Source organism: Eriocheir sinensis, chromosome 15, assembly GCF_024679095.1.
Source record: "Eriocheir sinensis breed Jianghai 21 chromosome 15, ASM2467909v1, whole genome shotgun sequence".
NCBI lineage: Eukaryota > Metazoa > Arthropoda > Malacostraca > Decapoda > Varunidae > Eriocheir > Eriocheir sinensis.
Window position 1 is genome coordinate 12,639,133 of NC_066523.1, and position 21,209 is coordinate 12,660,341.

The following is a 21,209-nucleotide window of genomic DNA, read 5'->3' on the forward strand; positions in this document are numbered from 1 at the left end:
TTAAGTAAGTTTGATAAAATGTGACACTTTTTCTCTTTTGACTTCCCAATATTTGCCTCACGTAAGAAAATTCACCCTCCGTCGCGGCCTCCTTATTGCATTCCTCCTCTACGGCCTCAGAGAAATCCGTGACGCGATTTTGGGAGAGCTCTGCACGACTCCTGTTTTCTTTTATGGGCTTGATGAAATCCTCTGACTCTGACTCTTCTTGATAAGTTTAACTTAGTATACCTCGGCGTGGCATCCTTCCAGCGGGGTTTCGTTGCCTACATATTCCAAGCAGTCTGGAGTTCCTTAATAACGTCACAAGGACGATCTGGCTGTGCTTTGTAGTGCAGTGTTCCTTTCAGCGCCAAATATTGCAAGGGGGCGGCGAGCAAATTTGACTTTCCAGGGCAGTACAACGTGATCCGTTTCTCTACGCTAAAAGTTGTATGAAGGTGGAGACAGACAAACTTGCAGGCTAAGAATTACTGAGCAGAGAGCCGAGGAGATCGAGGCGCGCATTCCCCCGGGAAGAGTAACGGGAGGAGTAAATTTGCCCCCAACTTGGAGAATAGAAAAATGCCAGCCAGGGACGCGCGGCCATGCAAATGTGTGGCCCCAAAGTGTTTGCGGGATGCACTGTCGGCCGCGCAGCTGCACGCCAAACACCACCCAACTGCAGCCCGTGGTTGTGGTAGTGGGGAGGATGGTGGTGGTAGTGGTGATGATGGTGGTGGTGATGCCGGCTGTGATAGTCGTCTCTGTGGTGGTGTAGGTGGTGGTGATGGTGGTGGTGGTGGTTATGTTGGTGGTTATGGTGGTGGTGGTGATGATACTGGCTGTGGTGATGGTGGGGTGGTGCTGGTGGTAGTGATAATGGTGGTGGTGTCTATGGTGGTGGTTGTGGCGGCGTTGTCTGCCATAGTGAAGATGGTGGTGGCTGTAGCTGTAGTTTATTAACTTTAACCACATTGTATGTACTATCTATAAAGCGCAAAAGGCTCACTATATGCCTCTAGGTCTCTAGGGTAACGGTGCATGGCCAAGCATAAGAAAATATAAGTATCAATAGTTAGCCGTGACTGAGGTGGTCGTGGTCGTGGTGGTGGTTTCGGTGGTGGTGGTGGAAGGCAGGGTATGGATGTGTGGGTGAGTGGACCTTCAAGGCGGAGTTATCTTTCCTCCGCCTGACTTCACTTTCCGTGGTTTAAACCGATCAGCATTATGGTGTCTCCCTTTCTTTATCCTATTTTCTTATGCTGCTTTTGGCTTTCGTTTTTGGGTTGTCAGTTTCATGACAGCTTTCTTTTTGTACACTTTGTCATGTTAACCTTGCCGCATTTATGAGTCCAAGTGTCTCGGCTCGACATACGTGCCTCATCCTGAGCTGCAGTCTTTGTCCAAGATCTTGGTCTTTCTCGCTGCCTTGTGTGGCGTGCACGTCCTTCACCGCTCGCTGCTCATAATCAAGTGCGCCTACATGCCTTCTGTTCAGTCTGCCTGCTCTGCGAAGTAATGGACCTCCTCGTGCTGTCTGCGCTCACGTTCCAGTATCAGCATTTCAGCAACTTTGGACATGTGCGAGGTGTGTGTGTGTGTGTGTGTGTGTGTGTGTGTGTGTGTGTGTGTGTGTGTGTGTGTGTGTGTGTGTGTGTGTGTGTGTATAAATAAATAAATAAATATAAAAAAAAATATATATATATATATATATATATATATATATATATATATATATATGTATATATATATATATCTATATATATATATATATATATATATATATATATATATATACATATATATATATATATATATATATATATATATATATATATATATATATATATATATATATATATATATATATATATAATTTTTTTTTTTTCAAAAGAAATCGGTTTCCACTTATAAATTAATGTTAAGCGAATTTTCTCAACAGTGCATTAAGAAATTTGTCATCAGTGTCAGTTATATTTTTACTGTGCCATTTCTTGACATAATTGCACAACAATCACGTAATTCATATTTACTGTATTGCTGCTAGACGTTTTGTTAGATAACCTGTTTATTACTTGTTTACTTGCAAGTATATTTTCATTGTAATATGTACACTTTCTTTATCTACGTCTCTTTCGGTCTCTCCATTACCACCAGCGGGCGATGATGGTGGCTGCGGTCACTGCTGGTGTGTGGTGGGTGCTTGCAGGATGGGGGGGGGGTTATGGACACTTGTGATGATGGTGGTGGGTGGTATAGTGTGTTGGTCATGGCGGGGTGTTTAGGGTTGCCACTACTTCCATAGGATGGGAGAGAAAGCAGTTACATTTTTGGCAACACAAAAATTGCAGCAAAAATTGGTAAAATAAAAAAAAATCAAGAGGTCAGGGTGAGTGGATGGGGGTGGTAGTCACTACTGTTGTGGCTGCGTGATGTGTTGGTCAAGGTGGAACGCGTCGTGGATGGTTTGCATAAGTGCGTGACAAAAGTTGCGCTTCAATTACTATTTGTCTTCTACTGACGATACGATAATTCTTAGTTCGTTGGACGTTCTTAGTGCTGAAGTGCAAGTGAAACTGCAGAATACTGATCTAATAATGTCTCACGAAAGAGAAGAACTTCTTTTCTGCAGCAAAATATAGCTCTATAACACATGACAAGTATTATCTATAAACACATTTTAGCCTCTGATAAAAGGAAGTAAAACAGCAGAACAACCAAGCTTCAGAGGGGAGGGAAGTTCACGTACTTTGTCAGGTGATGAGCGTGAGAGCGCTCACTGAGGTGAGGGAGGCGGGCAGGCGGCAGGTGAGTGGGTACGCACGGAGCGGTGGGCAGGTAGGCGAGGCGGGCTGGCGCTGGCGTGGGTCGCAGGTAACAAGAGGTGCCGCCCCAGGGTATGCGGTGGGGTAGGCAAAAATGACCCGAGCGGCCGCTCTTCAAGGGCCATAATTGCTTGCCCAGTGATTTAGAGGGAAGGGACTTTGGCCTCTATGAACCGTCGATAGAGGCGATTATTGCTGGCTAGCCGGCGTCCCGCTGAGCCGCCCCGCCCACCGTTTGTTTAGTAGAAAGGAAAGGTGCGAGAACGAAATTGGTAATGATAGGTCTTGGTCAATTACAGGTGTGAACTGTCAGCACCTGCCTGTGCCGGGTGATGGATGTGGCCCACCCAAGTAGAAAGGGGGGGGTGCGGGTGGGGGGCGGGGCGGGGCGGGGCGGATTGGGGCGGGCTCGGAGAGGCTGACATGGCGAGGCGGGGCTCGGATCTGGGTATGGTTGACCCTTAGAGTGTTGTGTTCCGTTGAGACGAGACTGGTGAGGTAGACTGTTTTGTGCTCTCTATCCGCTGTGTTTGGTAGAGATGGGTGGAAGGGATCTCTTGAGTTTTTTTTTTTTTTTTTTTTTTTTTTACGTTGCCTATGCGCCGGTAGGCATCTTCCCGGTGGGGCCCAAGGCTTCTTCCAGGAGGGGCCTGATGGTCGGCCCAGCCCGTTCTGGCGCAGGCGAGTGTTTATAGTGGCGCCATCTTGCGTTGACTGATGGTGTGGCAAAGTGTTGCGTGTAGAGATGAGTGAAATGGACTGCTTGTGTTGACTGATGGTGTGGCAAAGTGTTGCGTGTAGAGATGAGTGAAATGGACTGCTTGTGTTGACTGATGGTGTGGCAAAGTGTTGCGTGTAGAGATGAGTGAAATGGACTGCTTGTGTTGACTGATGGTGTGGCAAAGTGTTGCGTGTAGAGATGAGTGAAATGGACTGCTTGTGTTGACTGATGGTGTGGCAAAGTGTTGCGTGTAGAGATGAGTGAAATGGACTGCTTGTGTTCACTGATGGTGTGGCAGATTGTTGCGTGTTTTTTTCCTGTGTTGCAAAGTTCGATGACTGGGACCGTTGAAAAAGATTGTTTTGTGGCACGGTGTTGAATGTGGTTTTCTCATATTGAGTGGAGATTTGGGTGGCAGATGTGTATGGATGGGGCTGTTTAGGGTGCTTGTTTGCGAGGCAGGGGGAAATAATCAACTATTAGTTTGTCATGAAACTTTATTTGTTTGCGAAATAACCATATATGTTATGTACATCAACAATAAACAACCTAACTTTACGAGATTGAGTTACGTAATTTTCTTCCATTTCCAAGACAAGTCGATATATAGTTTTCTTTATTTATATTACCTCCTAAGACTATATAAAGCGTTGCAGCGGACACAGAAGAATGAGCCTAATACCTTCCGCGGATGTGCCGGAGGCCGCTGAGCCTCGTAACAAAGGCCTAATACTGATTGGCATTAGCAAAAAGGAAAACCGTTTGCGATCTTGGAAATATACAAAAAGAGACATTTCCTCCTTCCTTTCGCGTAGTACAAATTCGTTCCTACAAATGAGACGCAGAAGTTGCGATGAGCCTCCTGGAATTTGTGAGGAGATAGTTTCAGGGACTTGGGTTGGAAGGAGACTTGCATTTGTCAGGTTAGATCCCCGTGACTCATCTTGGGTCACTCAACACACTTGTACACGCGCCGTAGTGACTCGGGAGGCATCGCGGACTCCCTTGTTCTGACTTTCCAATTCTTCTGCTCCTCGAGGCTCGACACAGAGTAGTTCTCTGCTCCAAAACTAATTTACCTCCGCGCCGCGGCGTCAGCACAATGTTTTGGCACTACTGACCTACATGATGCGCGCAGTCTGTCCTTCCTTGAGATCCCTCTCGCTTTCCCCGAGACCTACAATAGTGTGTTTTCGTTTATCAAAACAGGACAAACTAAAATAAGCTAGATAGAAAAGTTAGTAACTTTAGTAACTCTGCAGAGACAGCCGGGCTCCCAGTGGGGGTGATCAGCTTCGTGTGGGGCGGCGCAGGGCAGGGAGGAGCAGCCCTGCTACTCGCACCTCACTTGTGTCCTTGATTCAGCCCCACCGAGCGGGATGAGACAATGCAAATGTTAACTTAATGTTTAGTAGCTGCACTCAAACACTGTTTTTTTCACAACAGTTATTTTGGTCAACCTTTTCTACTGTTGCACACGCTGCGTTGATTTTTCAGGATGAAAGTTTTTCTTTAATTCCATGAGACAGGTGAGACAGGATAACTTTCATAACAGGAATGCCAAAATCAGATATCACGCACATTGTAGCTCCGCAGTGAGAGGTGGGGAGAGCGGTGACCTGTGCACGATTTCAGTGAGCTTGACAGTGTTGAACTCTGTACAATGGGGGACAGCCGTTGCTTTCCTCACCTCTGACTTCATGAGCACAAACATAGTTTTTTGGATTCACTGAATTTTCATTTTAGTATTACTGAATTAGTGGTAATTTTCACACAATTGTTCTCCATTTTTCACTAACAATTTTTTAAGTCACCTTATAATTGTTTTGGGATATGTCTGCATGGAGACATCCATTTTTGCAGTGTAGCGGGTAATGTTGAAAAATGTATACTCTTGTAAGTGCCACCGTTAATCTCATTTTATACTTTAATCTTTTCTGGAAAACATCAGTTTTAAAGATGGACTGGCCGAGCCGTGGGTGGCGGACACACAACGGTGAGAAAGGAGTGTTTGTGAAGGCAAGTGGAGTGAGTATGCACCAAAAATATTGATTCTCAGTCAGGGAATTCACTGCATTTTGATTATGTCGTGAAGAAGTCCAGCTGGGAGAGGCAAGACCCGGGGCGTAAGAAATCTTGCTTACCACTTCGAACTACCGAGTTTTTTTTCTTTATTTCAACTATAAAAGACGTAGTTCACTCGCGCAATTAAGTACTACAAGCTTTATCAAAATCCTATTCTAATAATGTATATATGTATATTTATATTTGTATGATCATATAAATTATGCTGTGTAGAGAAAAGTTTCTGTAGAACCCACGTCTCGTGGAGCAGGTGGTCACCTCGCCCGGGAACGGCTCAGACTGACTGACTGGCTGGTTGGCGGCTGGCTGGCTGGCGGCTGGCTCGGCGCCTCACTGCCTCACCACATTTTGATTTCACAAGTCAACCAAAGGACACAAAACACCACTCAACATTACGTGCAGTGGATGCAACTTGCAATATTTTTGATACAAACTTTGTGATAACATCAAATAGGCCGAACATTCACCTTTAGAAAATCTGTAACCAAAAAGAACATCATAACTCTGTGCTCAGGCCTCCTCAAGGAAACCCTTCCCACTGTGTTATACTAGGTCACATAAAAGTGACTACGCAATCATGACAGAAATTGTGTTTTTGAATTTACACTCTATCTATGCGAAACCCTCTCCCTAGGCGTGTTCTCGTGGCCGCCGGGGCCAGCAGCCCACTGGGCGTGACATCATGAGACAGCCTTGTGACGCTTTACCAGACGTGGGAACTGGGTACCCACCACGTCGTAGTGTCCTTGAGCAATCAACCTCTCTACCATTAATCTGTGGAAATGCCTTTAATATTTATAAGCAATCCTAGTAAAGTTCATCTGCGTGCATTGTCCAACACGCTCCCGCTTTTGTGTAGAATGCCACACAAGACAGACGCAGAGTCTTCAGACTCTCCTTCTTTTTACCCGTAATTCAAATATAACACAAACTTGTCGGTGTCCTGAGTGGCACATTGTCGCAGGTTTTTTTTTATCAATTCAGTATGTTTAGAGGAAAGTCCTTCAACTCTGACGCCGCGCTGCCGGGCTGTGGACCCTCGGCGGCCACTCCGGGGGTGACTGGTGGCTTAGGGAAGTCTGTCATGATGTTTAATGAACCCTAAACTTTGTTTTCGGACAAACTTTTGATTTGATTTTCCTCAGTTTCGTTTTTCCTGTGTGTAGTGAGCAGTGGGGGGCCAAGGGCCGCCGGCGTGGGGCGAGGCTCCGGTAAGCACCGCAGCCAAACAGTCCTTATAGGAATCTCAGTACAGTTGAGTAAGTAGCTTTCAAAGGCTGTCTGTGTTCCAAATTATCTCGTCCGCCGTCCCTTGTTCGATAAATATATAGAGCAAAATACTGTCTTATGTACATTATTTGATTATGATTATCCTAAAAATGTATGAGACAAAGAGGTGTTGCTGAGACTCACCTCCGCTGTCACCGCCTCGAGCCCCCTCGCTCCCACCCCAGCGACAATGAACGTGAAGAGGTGTTTTAAAATACCGGCAAACGAATGTCCTTAACCAATGACATGACAGTCTTCTATCCTGCTCTGCAAAATTTGTCAATAATGAAGAAACTGACCATGTTAACCAAACCAAGCCATGGTGCTGATCCCAAGCTACGTAAAATCAGCTGGCGAGACTCGGGGCCTCTAGGACCTTGACAGTCTCGTCCGCCACGCGTGCCGATGCAACAAACCCAGACAGCCTGTGTAGCTCCCGCTGCGAAGGATAAATATAACGTTAATGAACAAACTTTCTTATTCAGGAGTGTCGCACTGGGAGACAAGTCTCCACCAACGCATTGCAACAATAAATAATGGTAATAATAACGATAGTGAAAATGTTATAGTATTAGTAATATGATAATAATAATAATAATAACAATAATTATAATAATAATAATAATAACAATAATATTAATAATAATATTGATAATAATCATCATAACAATAATAATAATAATAATATTAATAATAATAATAATAATAATAATAATAATAATAATAATAATAATAATAATAATAATGATAATAATCATGAGATGGCGCATAAGGAATAAGTGTCCACAAAGCTGTCAACGAAGTGTGACGATGCATAGTAAAGGCATGTTGATATCAGCCACCACGAATAATGCCGCCTAAATAGCACGAAACCAAAGTGATTCAAATTAAGCGCACTATATTCCCATCACGCCCGTACGTATATACAACTGGACAAGTAAAGGCTTAGCAAAAAATGGCTGCTGCTGCTGCTGACGTCAGAGCGAAAACTATGAGCGTATTACAACTGTAGTAAGAAACATGTGCGTTATATTCGCTGCTTCACTCAACAAGAAACATGACTGGCGATGAGTAAAGATGCGCGGAACAAGGATGATGATCTTGCTTGTGATGGATGCTGAGTGTGTGGCGGTGATGAGGGGAGGAGCCAGGCGGGTGGGCGAGGGGGTAAGGGCAGCTCACGGCGGCTCCCTCACATCCCTAAAGGGTTTCCTCTCACTGCTTCTTCGGTCCTCCATCCGGTCACCAGGTCTTCTTCCTTCGTAACCTCGCGGATAAGGGGGGTGCTGGGGGGGTTGGCGCCTCCCGTGGGCCTCCCGTGCAGGGCCAGGCTCCAAGGAAGGGGTGGCAGAGTAGTAAGTCTCCTCCTGGTCTGACGAACTGTCATAGGTCGTGTGTCTCCGGCCACTGTGTTGTTGCTGCTGCTGTGGCTGCTGATGCCGATGACTTCCAGAGTAAGGGCTGCTGTGGTCCCTGACTTCCCGATCGTAGGGTCTTCTGGGCAGCGACTGCCTTGGGTCTCGTTGGAGGGAAGACTCTCGCTTGTGCAGCCCTTCGTAAAGTTCCCGTGATGGATGCCTCTCGCGGGGCCTGCGTGCCTGGGCCTCCCCGAGCCCGCCGGCCCCGTGGTGCCCTGCTCGCCGCCGCCTTATTGATAGTTTCTCGTCATCGGACTTCTTGAGGCGACTCTCTTCCTCAACTTGGTCGTCACTTTCACAGGTTCTTCCTTTCACCTCTCTGCAGAATGTTTTAAGATGAATTTGGTCACCATACGTGTCGTGAGGCACCCTTTCATCCCTCCGCTCTGGTGTCAGGGACTGGAGGAAAGCATAATTCCTCTCAGCATCGCTCTTCGTTTGCTGGTGGAGGGAGCGGAGGAGAGGTAGAGGCGTGGAGCAGTATTCGCCTGGAGGATCAACCAGGCTAGTGTTGTCAATCGCACCCTCGACTGACCGGTGTACTATAGTTCGTTGTCGCTGGAGACTTGGACCTTCCTCTGACATTGTCCTGCGATCCTGGCTGACGTCTCTTTTCCTTCTGCTTGAGTGTTTACGCGGAGTAACTCTTTCCTCTGATTTAAGGTAAGGTTTCTTCTCCTCCAGAGACTCTGAGCTTCTCCTGGTTTCCAGATAATCATGTGATTTGGACCTTTGCCGTTTTTTCTTTCTTGGAGTTGTAGAAGAATCTCTCCTTGAGTTTTTATGTCTCATCTCATCTGCCTGTCTCTCCCTGCTCTTTCTTCTCGCCGGCCTTGGTTTGTCTCCCGCGTCCTCATCTAGCCGCGACACGGCTCCATAGGGCTTTTTGGCCTCCCCTAACGGATCCTCCATAGATTTGGTATCCCAGTCTTCACTAGATCCTTCTGTCAATGTGTGATGATCCCGTGACGCCTTGGACATCTGGCGGACGAGTTCGTCCCGCTGTGATTCTGCTTGGCGCAGCCTGACTCTGAGTTCCTTCTCGGAGTCCTGCCACAGCTGCCACAGGTCGGCCTTGGTCACGTGACGAAGAAGATCTGAGTTGATCCTTTCCCGACCTGATGGAAAAAAATACTTCATCAAACTGTTGCACTGAAAGAGTCTTATTCAAAATAATCTTACGGTGAATGTAATACACCAGCGTTAGGCAGCAGTGAACGATAATACTTAAAAAAAACGGAAAAAACAAAGAATTTGTCAGCCACTAAAAAAACTAAATAAAGGTCAAGCTAATGTACAATATTACTATAAAGATTCATATTTGGAATTTTTAGATATCTCTCCCTTAAGTATTCTTATGTAAACAGTTAAAATACCCAGCCACACAAAGCTAAAAGATTGAAGTGCCTCTTGGCACGGCCGGAAACAGATTTGAGGCCATTCAGCTGCACCGTGACGCACCTGGAGAGAGCGCCGCCACCAGCTGCAAGGAGCCAGATGATCTAATGGCGGTTTGTTGTGAAAGAGGCACCAGCCGTACTCCCTCGTAAATCTTCTCGCCTTGAGAGGTTCTCGTACGAGCGTCAAGGTCTTCCAGTGACCTCGTGGCGCAGCCTAAGATCTCGGGAACATCTGTCTGCTGTACTACTCCCGGTGAGGGTGTGGCTGTTGAGGGAGCGGTGGCTGGTCGAAGGGAAGGTGAGGGAAGGTGGCTGACAGGAACGGGCACGCTGCCGCGGTGACGCAGGCCGTTTGCTGTCCCCACCAGGATGGGGTAAGGACTTAATGGGTTTTCTCTGGTGCTCGCCCCGCTACTGCAGGGGTAACAGGTGCCATCAGGACCTCTTCTTGCTACCCTAGTGCTATCCTGGCGCTGGAGACAATTTAGGCAGCCTCCAGAGGCTTTCCGGCGGCTGGCACCGTCTTCTTGAACCGAACACGTGCACGCCCCGCACTCCGCAGCCGCGCCAGGCATTTTGTGCGCCTGAATCTCCTCCAGCTGTTGGTTGAATGTGTTGGCCTCGAGCACTTCTTCGGGGTCGCTGACTTTCAGAATGAGTATCCCTGAGCTTGAGTCGTCCTCCCGCCCCGCTTCTTCAGCGGCGCCCCTCTTGCCGCCTTGCTCTTCCGTTAAACCCAGAGGCACCGAGCTGTTGACGACGATGATTCCCTCAGAATCTTCGTGAGGGTTTGGACCCGGGAGGTAGTCTATAGTGATGGGCGCCTGGGTGGTGGTGGTGGTGGAGGAGAAGGGTGACGGGGGCGCGGGCGTGACCTCCGGAGGATGTGGGGGTACAGACGCCCGCCTCTTGGAGTCCCCCGTGGCCGTGGTGATTGTGGTGGTAGTGGTTGAGGCCGGCGGAGGGCTGACCAGCTCAGCTTTCTCCTCTTTTTGTACTCTGCCATGGATGTCAGAGAACGGGATTGTTATTGTTTGGTTAGTGAGGGATGGAAGTGTTCGGGTTCGTTATGGTACAGTGATGCAACACCGTTATAGGCACAATACTGAGTCATGAGAAAGCCTCACCAAAATGTTGGACGTAAAAGTCCAATATATTCAAGTGTACGTTTTATGCAACTCTACACTAACATTTGTACAACATTTTTGCACGGTGAAGTTTTTAATACTGAAGTTATGTATATTTTTGCTCTCATAATGTTTATAGGAGTTTTAGAGATGATGGTGGTGGTGGTGATGAGGAAGGTGGCTCGGTGGGATGGGCAAATTCACATTAAAGGTTGTGTTACAAACTTTTTTGGATGTTTTTTCCATATTGTTTATGGGTCAGTCTAACATATATATATATATATATATATATATATATATATATATATATATATATATATATATATATATATATATATATATATATATATATATATATATATATATATATATATATATATATATATATTTATAAAGTGGAGAAACTGTGTCGAGATGGGGTAAATATGGGTGAGGATTGTTATTAGGATGGTGTTAGTGGTGGCGATGACTGTTTTTGTTTTGTTGTTTTGATGTTGCATTTGTTTTGTAGTTGTTGATGAGGTCATAGGTGTAGTTTTTGTGTTTTTTACTATTATTCATAGCTTTTGTAAGAGTCGGGGTGACCGTTTTTTAACTTTCATATATTTATTAACGAAGAGATTTCGAAAAAAAAGGAAGTTAAAAGAACTGCAAACAAAGGTGAATAAAGGGGCGAGGGGGAGTGGTTGTTACTGCAGCCGCGTTGATGATTCGTATTATCAGCACAGCAAGTCAGATGGAGGTGGGGGTGATGGAGGTGGAACATGTGGGGACTGTGATGTTTGTGAAAACAGGGAATGGAAAACATATCTGAATGAACTCGAATTACTAAGAACGAGTGCCATAAAGAACGTGTTTATTGGTTTGTGATGGAGTTGATGATGGTGCTGTGCAGGGGTGGTGGTGGTGGTGTTGCTAGAAGTTAAAAGTCAGTGGGGGAGGAAAGTCTTTATGGAGAGTGAGAGAGTAGAACTAATGAGAACAAGAACCATTAGAATTTACCTTCTGATTTCCTGGATCATTTCGAAGAACTGGGCTTTGCTTTTCCTTCTCCGTCTCTGCTCGTTCTCCTTCTGCCGGAGAGGTATTCCTCATTAAACACATATGGAAGGGGATATAGAAGTTTGTCTTAATACTCTTTCTTACGCAGTATCGTTCACCACTGCAGAGCAAGAATAACTTTCAAACTGGCTAGATTAAAGCAACTAATTTATATATTTTTAAAAGAGAAGGCAGTCCAACAACAAATATATATATATATATATATATATATATATATATATATATATATATATATATATATATATATATATATATATATATATATATATATATACACACATATATGTGTATATATATATATATATATATATATATATATATATATATATATATATATATATATATATATATATATATATATATATATATATATATATATATATATATATATATATATATATATATATATATATATATATATATATATATATATATATATATATATATATATATATATATATATATATATATATATATATATATATATATATATATATATATATATATATATATATATATATATATATATATATATATATATATATATATATATATATATATATATATATATATATATATATATATATATATATATATATATATATATATATATATATATATATATATATATATATATGTGCGTCTGCGCTGACACCCTTCCTGGTCAAAGTCTTTCGCCTCTGCCGATCAACATCTACCATTCCTTCCTGCTGAAAATACGCCTGTGCCTAAGAAGGGTGACCGTTCCAATTCCTCAAAATGCCGCCCAATAGCTTTACTTTCCTGTTTATCTAAAGCTTTTGAATCAATTCTTAACCCGAAGATTCGAAAGTACCTTTCCACTTCTGATCTTATATCTGATCGCCAGTATGGGTTCCACAAGGGGCGTTCTACTGGTGATCGTCTTGCTCTCTTTACTGATTCTTGGTAATCCTCTTAGCCGTTTCGGTGAAACTTTCTCAGTTGCGCTAGACATATCGAAAGCTTTCGATAGAGTCTGGCACAACTCTTTGCTTTTTAACTTCCCTCCAACGGGTTATATCCTTCTCTCTTTTCCTTTATCCCCAGTTTCCTTTCCGGCCGTTCTATCTCTGCTGTAGTAGACGGTCACTGTTCTTCCCCTAAACCTATCAACAGTGGTGTCTCACAGGGCTCTGTCCTATCACCAACTCTCTTCCTGTTATTTATCAATGATCTTCTTTCGAAAACAAACTTTCCTATCCACTCATACGCTGACGAATCCACTCTGCATTATTCAACTTCTTTCAACAGAAGACCTTCTCAACAGGAATTGCAAGACTCCAGACTGGAGGCTGCATAACGCTCAACTTCAGACGTTGCTATCATTTGCGATTGGGGTATAAGGAACCTTGTGTCCTCAATGCCTCAAAAATCAATTTCTCCACCTATCTACTCGACTCAATCTTCCAAACATCTATCTATCCCCTATTCTTCGACAACACTCAGCTGTCACCTTCTTCTTCACTAAATATCCTCGGTCTATCCTTAGCTCAAAATCCCAACTCGAAACTTCACATCTCCTCTCTTACTAAATCAGCTTCTTCGAGGTTGGGCGTTCTGTATCGTCTCCGTCAGTTCTTCTCCCCCGCACAGTTGCTTTCCATATATAAGGGCCTTGCCCACAATCGTATGAAGTATGCATCTCACGTGTGGGAGGGCTCCACTCACACTGCTTTCTTGGAAAATTGTGGAGTCTATGGCTCTTCGCCTCATCAGCTCCCCTCCTTTTACTGACAGTCTTCTACCTCTTAAATTCCGCCGCCATGTTGCATCTCTTTCTGTCTTTTATCGATATTTTCATGCTGACTGCTCTTCTGAACTTGCTAACTGCATGCTTCCCCCTTCCCGAGGCCCCGCTGCACACGACTTTCTACTCAAGCTCATCCCTATACTGTCCTAATCCCTTATGCAAGAGTTAACCAGCATCATCATTCTTTCATCTCCTACACTGGTAAATTCTGGAACAGCCTTCCTTCGCCTGTATTTCCTCCTGCCTATGACGACCTCTTTCAAGAAGAGTGTATCAAGACACCTCTCCATCCGAAATTGACCTCTCTTTTGGCCACTATACTTTTCACTTTGCGGGAGCAACAGTTAGCGTACTTTTTTGTCTACATTTTTTTTTTTTGCCCATTGTGTGGCTCTCTGTTCTGTTATATATATATATATATATATATATATATATATATATATATATATATATATATATATATATATATATATATATATATATATATATATATATATATATATATATATAAAACTCTACCAACTACGTAAAATTCTTTGACTATTTGAATTCTAAAGTGGAGCACATCTTGACCCACTCTCCCTTCGCTGAAATCTCCATCCTAGGAGATTTCAGTGTTCACCACCAGCTTTGGCTTTCATCCTCTTTCACTGACCATCCTGGTGAACAAGCCTACAACTTTGCTATCCTCAACGACCTAGAGCAGTTGGTCCAGCACCCTACACGTATTCCCGATCGTCTTTGAGACCGGCCCAACATTCTAGACCTCTTCCTTACCTCAAACCCTTCTGCTTATTCTGTCAAACTGTTCTCTCCGTTGGGCTCCTCCGATCACAATCTTATTTCTGCATCCTGTCCTATCGCTCCTGTACACCCTCTGGACCCACCGAAGAGGCGATGCTTCTGGTATTTTGCTTCAGCTCGTTGGGACGACCTGATGATGTACTTTTCCGATTTCCCGTGGAATGATTATTGCTTCCAGGATAGAGACCCCTCTGTGTGTGCTCAGCGCATCGCAGAGGTGATTGTCTCTGGAATGGAGGCATACATTCCTCGTTCTTTCTCTACTCCTCACGCTAAAAAGCCTTGGTTTAATCACGCTTGTTCTCGTGCTGTCAATGATAGAGAGGTAGCTCACAAAAGGTACCAGAGCCTTCAAACTAATGCTAATTATGAACTTTACATTTCTGCCCGAAATCGTGCCAAATCTATTCTCCGACTAACCAACAATTCTTTCATTAATAGAAAATGCCAAAACCTTGCTTTCTCTAACTCTTCCCGTGACTTCTGGCATCTAGCCAAAAACATCTCCAACTTCACTTCTTCATCTTTCCCTCCACTCCTCAGTCCTGACGGCAACACTGCCGTCTCATCTATCTCTAAGGCTGAACTCTTCTCTCAAACTTTTTCTAAAAACTCCACTCTGGACGATTCTGGGCATATTCCTCCTACTCATCCCCCTCTGACTCCTTTATGCCTGTTATAAAGATTCTTCAAAATGATGTTTTCTATGCCCTCTCTGGCCTCAATCCTCAGAAGGCTTATGGACCTGATGGAGTGCCTCCTATTGTCCTTAAAAACTGTGCCTCCGTGCTGTCACCCTGCCTGGTCAAACTCTTTCGTCTCTGCCCGTCAACATCTACCTTTCCTTCTTGCTGGAAGTATGCCTTCATACAGCCTGTGCCTAAGAAGGGTGACCGCTCCAATCCCTCAAACTACCGTCCTATAGCTTTACTTTCTTGTCTATCTAAAGCTTTTGAATCAATCCTTAACCGGAAGATTCAAAAGCACCTTTCCACTTCTGACCTTCTATCTGATCGCCAGTATGGGTTCCGCAAGGGGCGTTCTACTGGTGATCTCAAAGCCTTCTTAACTGACTCTTGGTCATCCTCTCTTAGCCGTTTCGGTGAAACTTTTGCTATTGCGCTGGACATATCAAAAGCTTTTGATAGGGTCTGGCACAAGTCTTTGCTTTCCAAGCTACCCTCCTACGGTTTCTATCCTTCTCTCTGTACCTTTATCTCCAGTTTCCATTCTGACCGTTCTATTTCTGCCGTGGTAGACGGTCACTGTTCTTCCCCTAAATCTATTAACAGTGGTGTCCCACAGGGTTTTGTCCTATCTCCCACTCTTTTTCTGTTGTTCATTGATGATCTTCTTTCCAAAACGAACTGTCCTATCCATTCCTACGCCGATGATTCCACTCTGCATTACTCAACTTCTTTTAATAGAAGACCCACCCTACAGGAACTTAACGACTCAAGGCTGGAGGCTGCTGAGCGCTTAGCCTCAGACCTTACTATTATTTCCGATTGGGGCAAGAAGAACCTGGTGTCCTTCAACGCCTCAAAAACACAGTTTCTCCACCTATCCACTCGACACAATCTTCCAAACAACTATCCCCTATTCTTTGACAACACCCAGCTATCACCTTCCTCAACACTAAACATCCTCGGTCTATCCTTAACTCAAAATCTCAACTGGAAACTTCATATCTCATCTCTTACTAAATCAGCTTCCTCGAGGCTGGGCGTTCTGTACCGTCTCCGCCTATTCTTCTCCCCTGCACAGTTGCTGTCCATATACAGGGGCCTTGTCCGCCCTCATATGGAGTATGCATCTCATGTGTGGGGGGGCTCCACTCACACAGCTCTTCTGGACAGAGTGGAGGCTAAGGCTCTTCGTCTCATCAGCTCTCCTCCTCATACTGATAGTCTTCTACCTCTTAAATTCCGCCGCAATGTTGTCTCTCTTTCTATCTTCTATCGATATTTCCACGCTGACTGCTCTTCTGAACTTGCTAACTGCATGCCTCCCCCCTCCCGCGGCCCCGCTGCACTCGACTTTCTACTCATGCTCATCCCTATACTGTCCAAACCCCTTATGCAAGAATTAACCAGCATCTTCACTCAATCATCCCTCACGCTGGTAAACTCTGGAACAATCTTCCTTCATCTGTATTTCCTCCTGCCTACGACTTGAACTCTTTCAAGAGGAGGGTATCAGGACACCTCTCCTCCCGTATTTGATCTTGCTTTCGGCCACCTCTTTTGTTTCTTTTTTGGGAGCAGCGAGTAACGGGCTTTTTTTTTATTATTGTTTTCTTTTTTTTGTGTGCCCTTGAGCTGCCTCCTTTGTTGTAAAAAAAAAAAAAAAAAAATATATATATATATATATATATATATATATATATATATATATATATATATATATATATATATATATATATATATATATGTGTGTGTGTGTGTGTGTGTGTGTGTGTATCGTTCGCTTTGTACCACTTCTAGAAATAATACCTACATTAGAAGCCATAAATAAAAGAAGAAACTGTTAAACGTGTGGAATGCTAGAATATGACTTTGCCTCTATCGTAAAAAAAATGTTTTACAAAGACAACACTTTTTAATGTACATAGTTACCTGAAAACGTGATTAAAGAAAGGACTTTAGAAGAGATTCACACCTGACGTGCAAATATGGCAGACTTTACTTGATAATTAATGCAGGCGAGAGCAAAACGCAGTGAAAACATTAGTGGATTGGGATGATTACGAACAAGTTTTAGGAGTGATTAATTCTTTCTTTCTGGGCGTTGGCTGCGGGTGATGGATGGCGGCCTTGGGCGTGGCTGGCGTCACGCTTCTGGGGTGTGATTAACGCCGCGCTGGGCCAGGTTTTAATACCTTTGTGGTTGTTTATGTTTCGGTTCTGAGGGCCTTAGGTTTGTATTGTTTGCTGAAAGTTTGCACGGCAGACTAAACTTTTGAGAGTAATGAATGTTCATTGGTTTGCAAAAATTTATACCACATGAAAAAAATTGTTGGGATTAATGTTATGTCCGTTTTCTAGGGGTTCTCAAGTGCTTTTGCAGCTTCTTCATTTTCCTTCAGTCCTCACATGCAGACACTGCTACTGAGTGAGTGGCTAGGCTGAGTTACCAACAGAGTAACTGATTTTAAGGCTGCTTTGAAGGGGTTTCCTAATTGATTTGCCATCATCAATTCTTTGATCGCTTAGAAGATTGAAAGCATCGTCAGGGTTTAAGATATCTGTTTGATTGTCACTGCAATTTGTCCACTGGAGAAGGCAAGGAAAGGGATTGGCGGAACCTTACCCTCTTAACAGACTTCTGGAAGAGCCCCATTATCTGGCCGGTGCGGAGGCTGTTGGCGAGCTCCTTTGCCGAGTGGTGCGGCGAGACGAGCTCCACGCAGTTGATGAACTTGTACAGTTTCTGTAGAGACGCAAGAAGTAAAGGTTAAGGCTGCAAGTCCTCTTGGGCATGAACATTTGGGATTAGTCTTAAGAATCTGAACCATGAATGTATTATTCTTTATAACATTCTGTGAGAATAGCAGTCAGAGTAGCAATCAAGAAAACAGAAATGAGGAAATGAGGGAACGTACGCAGTGGAAAGCATAATCTGAAGACAATGGCGATAGTGGTGATGGTGAGTTTTATTGTTGGCATTTTTGTTGTGGTTGCTGCTGTTATTGTGTTCGTCGCTGTACCGTTGTTGTGGTTAGTATTATAGTACGAATGGTGATGGTGGAAAGTTCCTTTTATTTCTTTTATCAGTTTCATTAGAGATGTACAACCATAAAGATTATGGAAGAAAAGATGGTGAGGTTAATAAAACAGCAGTTTGTGCCGGCCAGCGGGCAACCCACCTGACTGAAGAACATGAGGTTCCTGTTCCGCCAGAGGGACTCCTTGGGCTTGGTCCTGAGGGTGGGGAGAGCGTAGCGGTACACCAGGTGCTCGAGGAACAATAGGAAGATGCCCACCCCAATGCCGAGGGTGAGCATGAGGAACACGCCGCCCACCGTGCTGATCTCGAGGGCCTGAGGCTTGTAGAGGTCCGCCGAGATCCTGCTGAAGCATGGCAGCTCACCGTACCACTTGTGCTTCAGGTGGTCCAGGTGGCCCGACGCCAGGTACCGCGCCAGGATGGTGTTGATCTTCACCTGCCGAGGGACGAGACATTAAAGAGGGAAAGCGAGAACATGAAAGGTCATGAACGTAACATTGTTGTAACACAGAACAGAAAAATACGTAAATGTGACATCGAACAGAATGGACGTGAATATTGCAAAACAATGTCTGTGATATTCAATGCCTTACAGTGTCTTTGAGAATGATTAAACGTTGCTGGCGTGAACTGTTTTTACACAGGAAGCAAGCCGTCATGCGGCAGGCGTACGTGACATTAAACTCTCCAGTAGTTGTAATGCCGGGTTTTCGTTCCCATTGCTGGGTGTAAAGAGTGCGCATAAAAAAAATAGCGACACTTATTTAGCGTAAATCTTAATACAGCCAAACTGAATGCGGCTGGTATATAATTTTTTTTCCTCCTGGCAGAGGCAGCTATTGTCACCTTAAAAATAATTGGTAGGTGGTGCGGGCCGCTAGACTTCGGCGAAATGTTGGACTTGTACACTCCGGTTAACCAGAGTAGCTCGGCATGTGATAGGTAGTCTGTGGTGGGAGTCAGCTGATTTACTGTGCTCTCTGCTATGCTGAAAAAGACACTTTACCCCCCCCCCCCCCCACCACACACAACTTTTACAATAGGAGTGTTACTCAGTTAGCCAGTAAGTGTCTCGGGAAGCGCCGGTCTTGTGAGCTGCTTCCACCACCACTATACCACCACCACCACCACCACCCGGGCCCTGGCAGGTCTGTGCTGCGCCGCCCGTCACCCTGATAAACGGCACTGAAATTCCCGAGTCCCGGCCGAAGTTTGGAGTTTTGGGATGTGCGATGTTCTATTTCAATTATGTATAATGGGAGACAGTCAGACAGAAAGAGAGAGAGAGAGAGAGAGAGAGAGAGAGAGAGAGAGAGAGAGAGAGAGAGAGAGAGAGAGAGAGAGAGAGAGAGAGAGAGAGAGAGAGAGAGAGAGAGAGAGAGAGAGAGAGAGAGAGAGAGAGAGAGAGAGAGAGAGAGAGAGAGAGAGAGAGATTAATATCAATTCCTAGAGGGTCGAGGGAGCCATCTCAGCAATAGCGTGGTGGTCGTTGCCTTAAGCAGCGCCATTGTGGACCTGATGACCCCCCGAGGCGATGACCTTGGCGTACCTAGATGTGACCTCAGAATAGCGTCCTGCACAGCGACGAGTCAGAGAGAGAAAGAGAGTAACAGGATAACCGAGTCTTTATCCAATACTCCTCTTATAAATTCGCCAGAAAGGATTGCCCAGTTAATGTCCCAGACAGTCCATGAAGAATGAGAGGAAACTTTGCCTTTTTGTCGATCAGCCACGCAAATGGATGAGTATCTGATCCCCGATAAAAATGATTGGATAAAATTTTGCATCGCGTCGGGAAATTGGCTGCCGCTATCTCCTGGCCTCGAGGGGTTGTGGCGGGACGGCTGTTGTGGCGCAGTGACGAGGCTTGTAGGCAGGAGGCGGTGATAGCGAGGGTGGAGCAGAAAAGTGTGTTAGCGGGATGAAGTGATTAAAAGGCAGGTTGATATAGTTCATTGTATTTCACTGACTTCAAATGACCATAAGCACAAGTTCTCTGATGGCCCTTATTTAAACTACAATTTCAAATATACACAGCGCAGAGTTGTATCATGACCCTTAAAAATTAGGTCAGAAGCAGTTTTCCCGTGTCACTACAGGACAAAATCGACCACCAGATGCCGGCAAGAAAGGCTGTCTAAAGGTACCATGGTCCTCAACCTAACACAATATATGTGGTATTCTATAAAGGAGACGTTATGCAAGTCGGCAGGATCATGAGCGATAAAAATAAATTGTGGCGTGTCCTTGGCGAAAGTTAGTGCTCTGTGAGTCCTTTCGAGTAATATTGCGATTGTCATATGTGAGCGGAAAAAAAAGTTTGTACGTTTCCGGAGCAAATCGTGTGCATATTTTTATTCATGGAAATGTTTGTGAAAGTATTTGATGTGTGTGCGCCGCTGGGCTGGAGGTAAATGGGGTACATTCGGCGTATTGAAAGCCGACTTTTAATATGCGAGAATTTTTATATTTCCCAAGGCCAAGGCTTCCCACGAGATACAGACTCGGGGCGCATTCTGTCACTTCTCCCATCACACCCGTCCAATGCCACTGAAAATTGTCCTCAGATTCTTACGAGTATTGAATCTTCGAGTAGTTCATCAGAACCGAGGTGAGGAGAGGCGGGAAATGATAAACTAACAGCAGAACCTGGCTGGTGACGGTAGAGACGAGGGAGGAGGAGGTTCGCCAAATGTTTTCTCCCTTCACCCTCATAGCTGCATATGAGTTGTCCAGGCAAGATAAAGGCGATGGTAGAAGATAGGGAGGAAGCGAAAAGGAAAACCAGGAAGAATGATAGAAGAAAAGAATAAAACGAAGTGGACTAGAAAAACGAGGAAGCAAATCAAAGGGAAAAGAGGATAACACGAGATAAAAGAGACTAAAAAATACGACAGGAAAGAGAAAGGTATGGCAAAAAACGGCGTGGCTAGTGACCCGTGTGCGCCTTTCCGCGTTGTGCATCGCGGGAGGTTTAGGGAAGTATGCGGCAAGCACCCCAAGGAAGGAGTGGTGG

General features: G+C 44.5%; 1 protein-coding gene across 1 annotated transcript in view; it reads right to left on the reverse strand.

Annotated features, from left to right (window-relative positions):
* Positions 1-7,648: 7,648 nt before the first annotated feature.
* The window catches only part of LOC126998927 (uncharacterized), a 157,631-nt gene continuing 144,070 nt past the window's right edge, over positions 7,649-21,209 (reverse strand). Inside the window, exons 5-9 of the mRNA XM_050861189.1 lie at positions 18,333-18,629; positions 17,777-17,896; positions 11,830-11,900; positions 9,762-10,699; positions 7,649-9,418 (exon numbers count right to left, since the gene is read on the reverse strand). Of these exons, the coding sequence (XP_050717146.1) occupies positions 8,061-9,418; positions 9,762-10,699; positions 11,830-11,900; positions 17,777-17,896; positions 18,333-18,629 (2,784 nt within the window). The 3' untranslated portion in view covers positions 7,649-8,060. The remainder of the gene's footprint in view (positions 9,419-9,761; positions 10,700-11,829; positions 11,901-17,776; positions 17,897-18,332; positions 18,630-21,209) is intronic.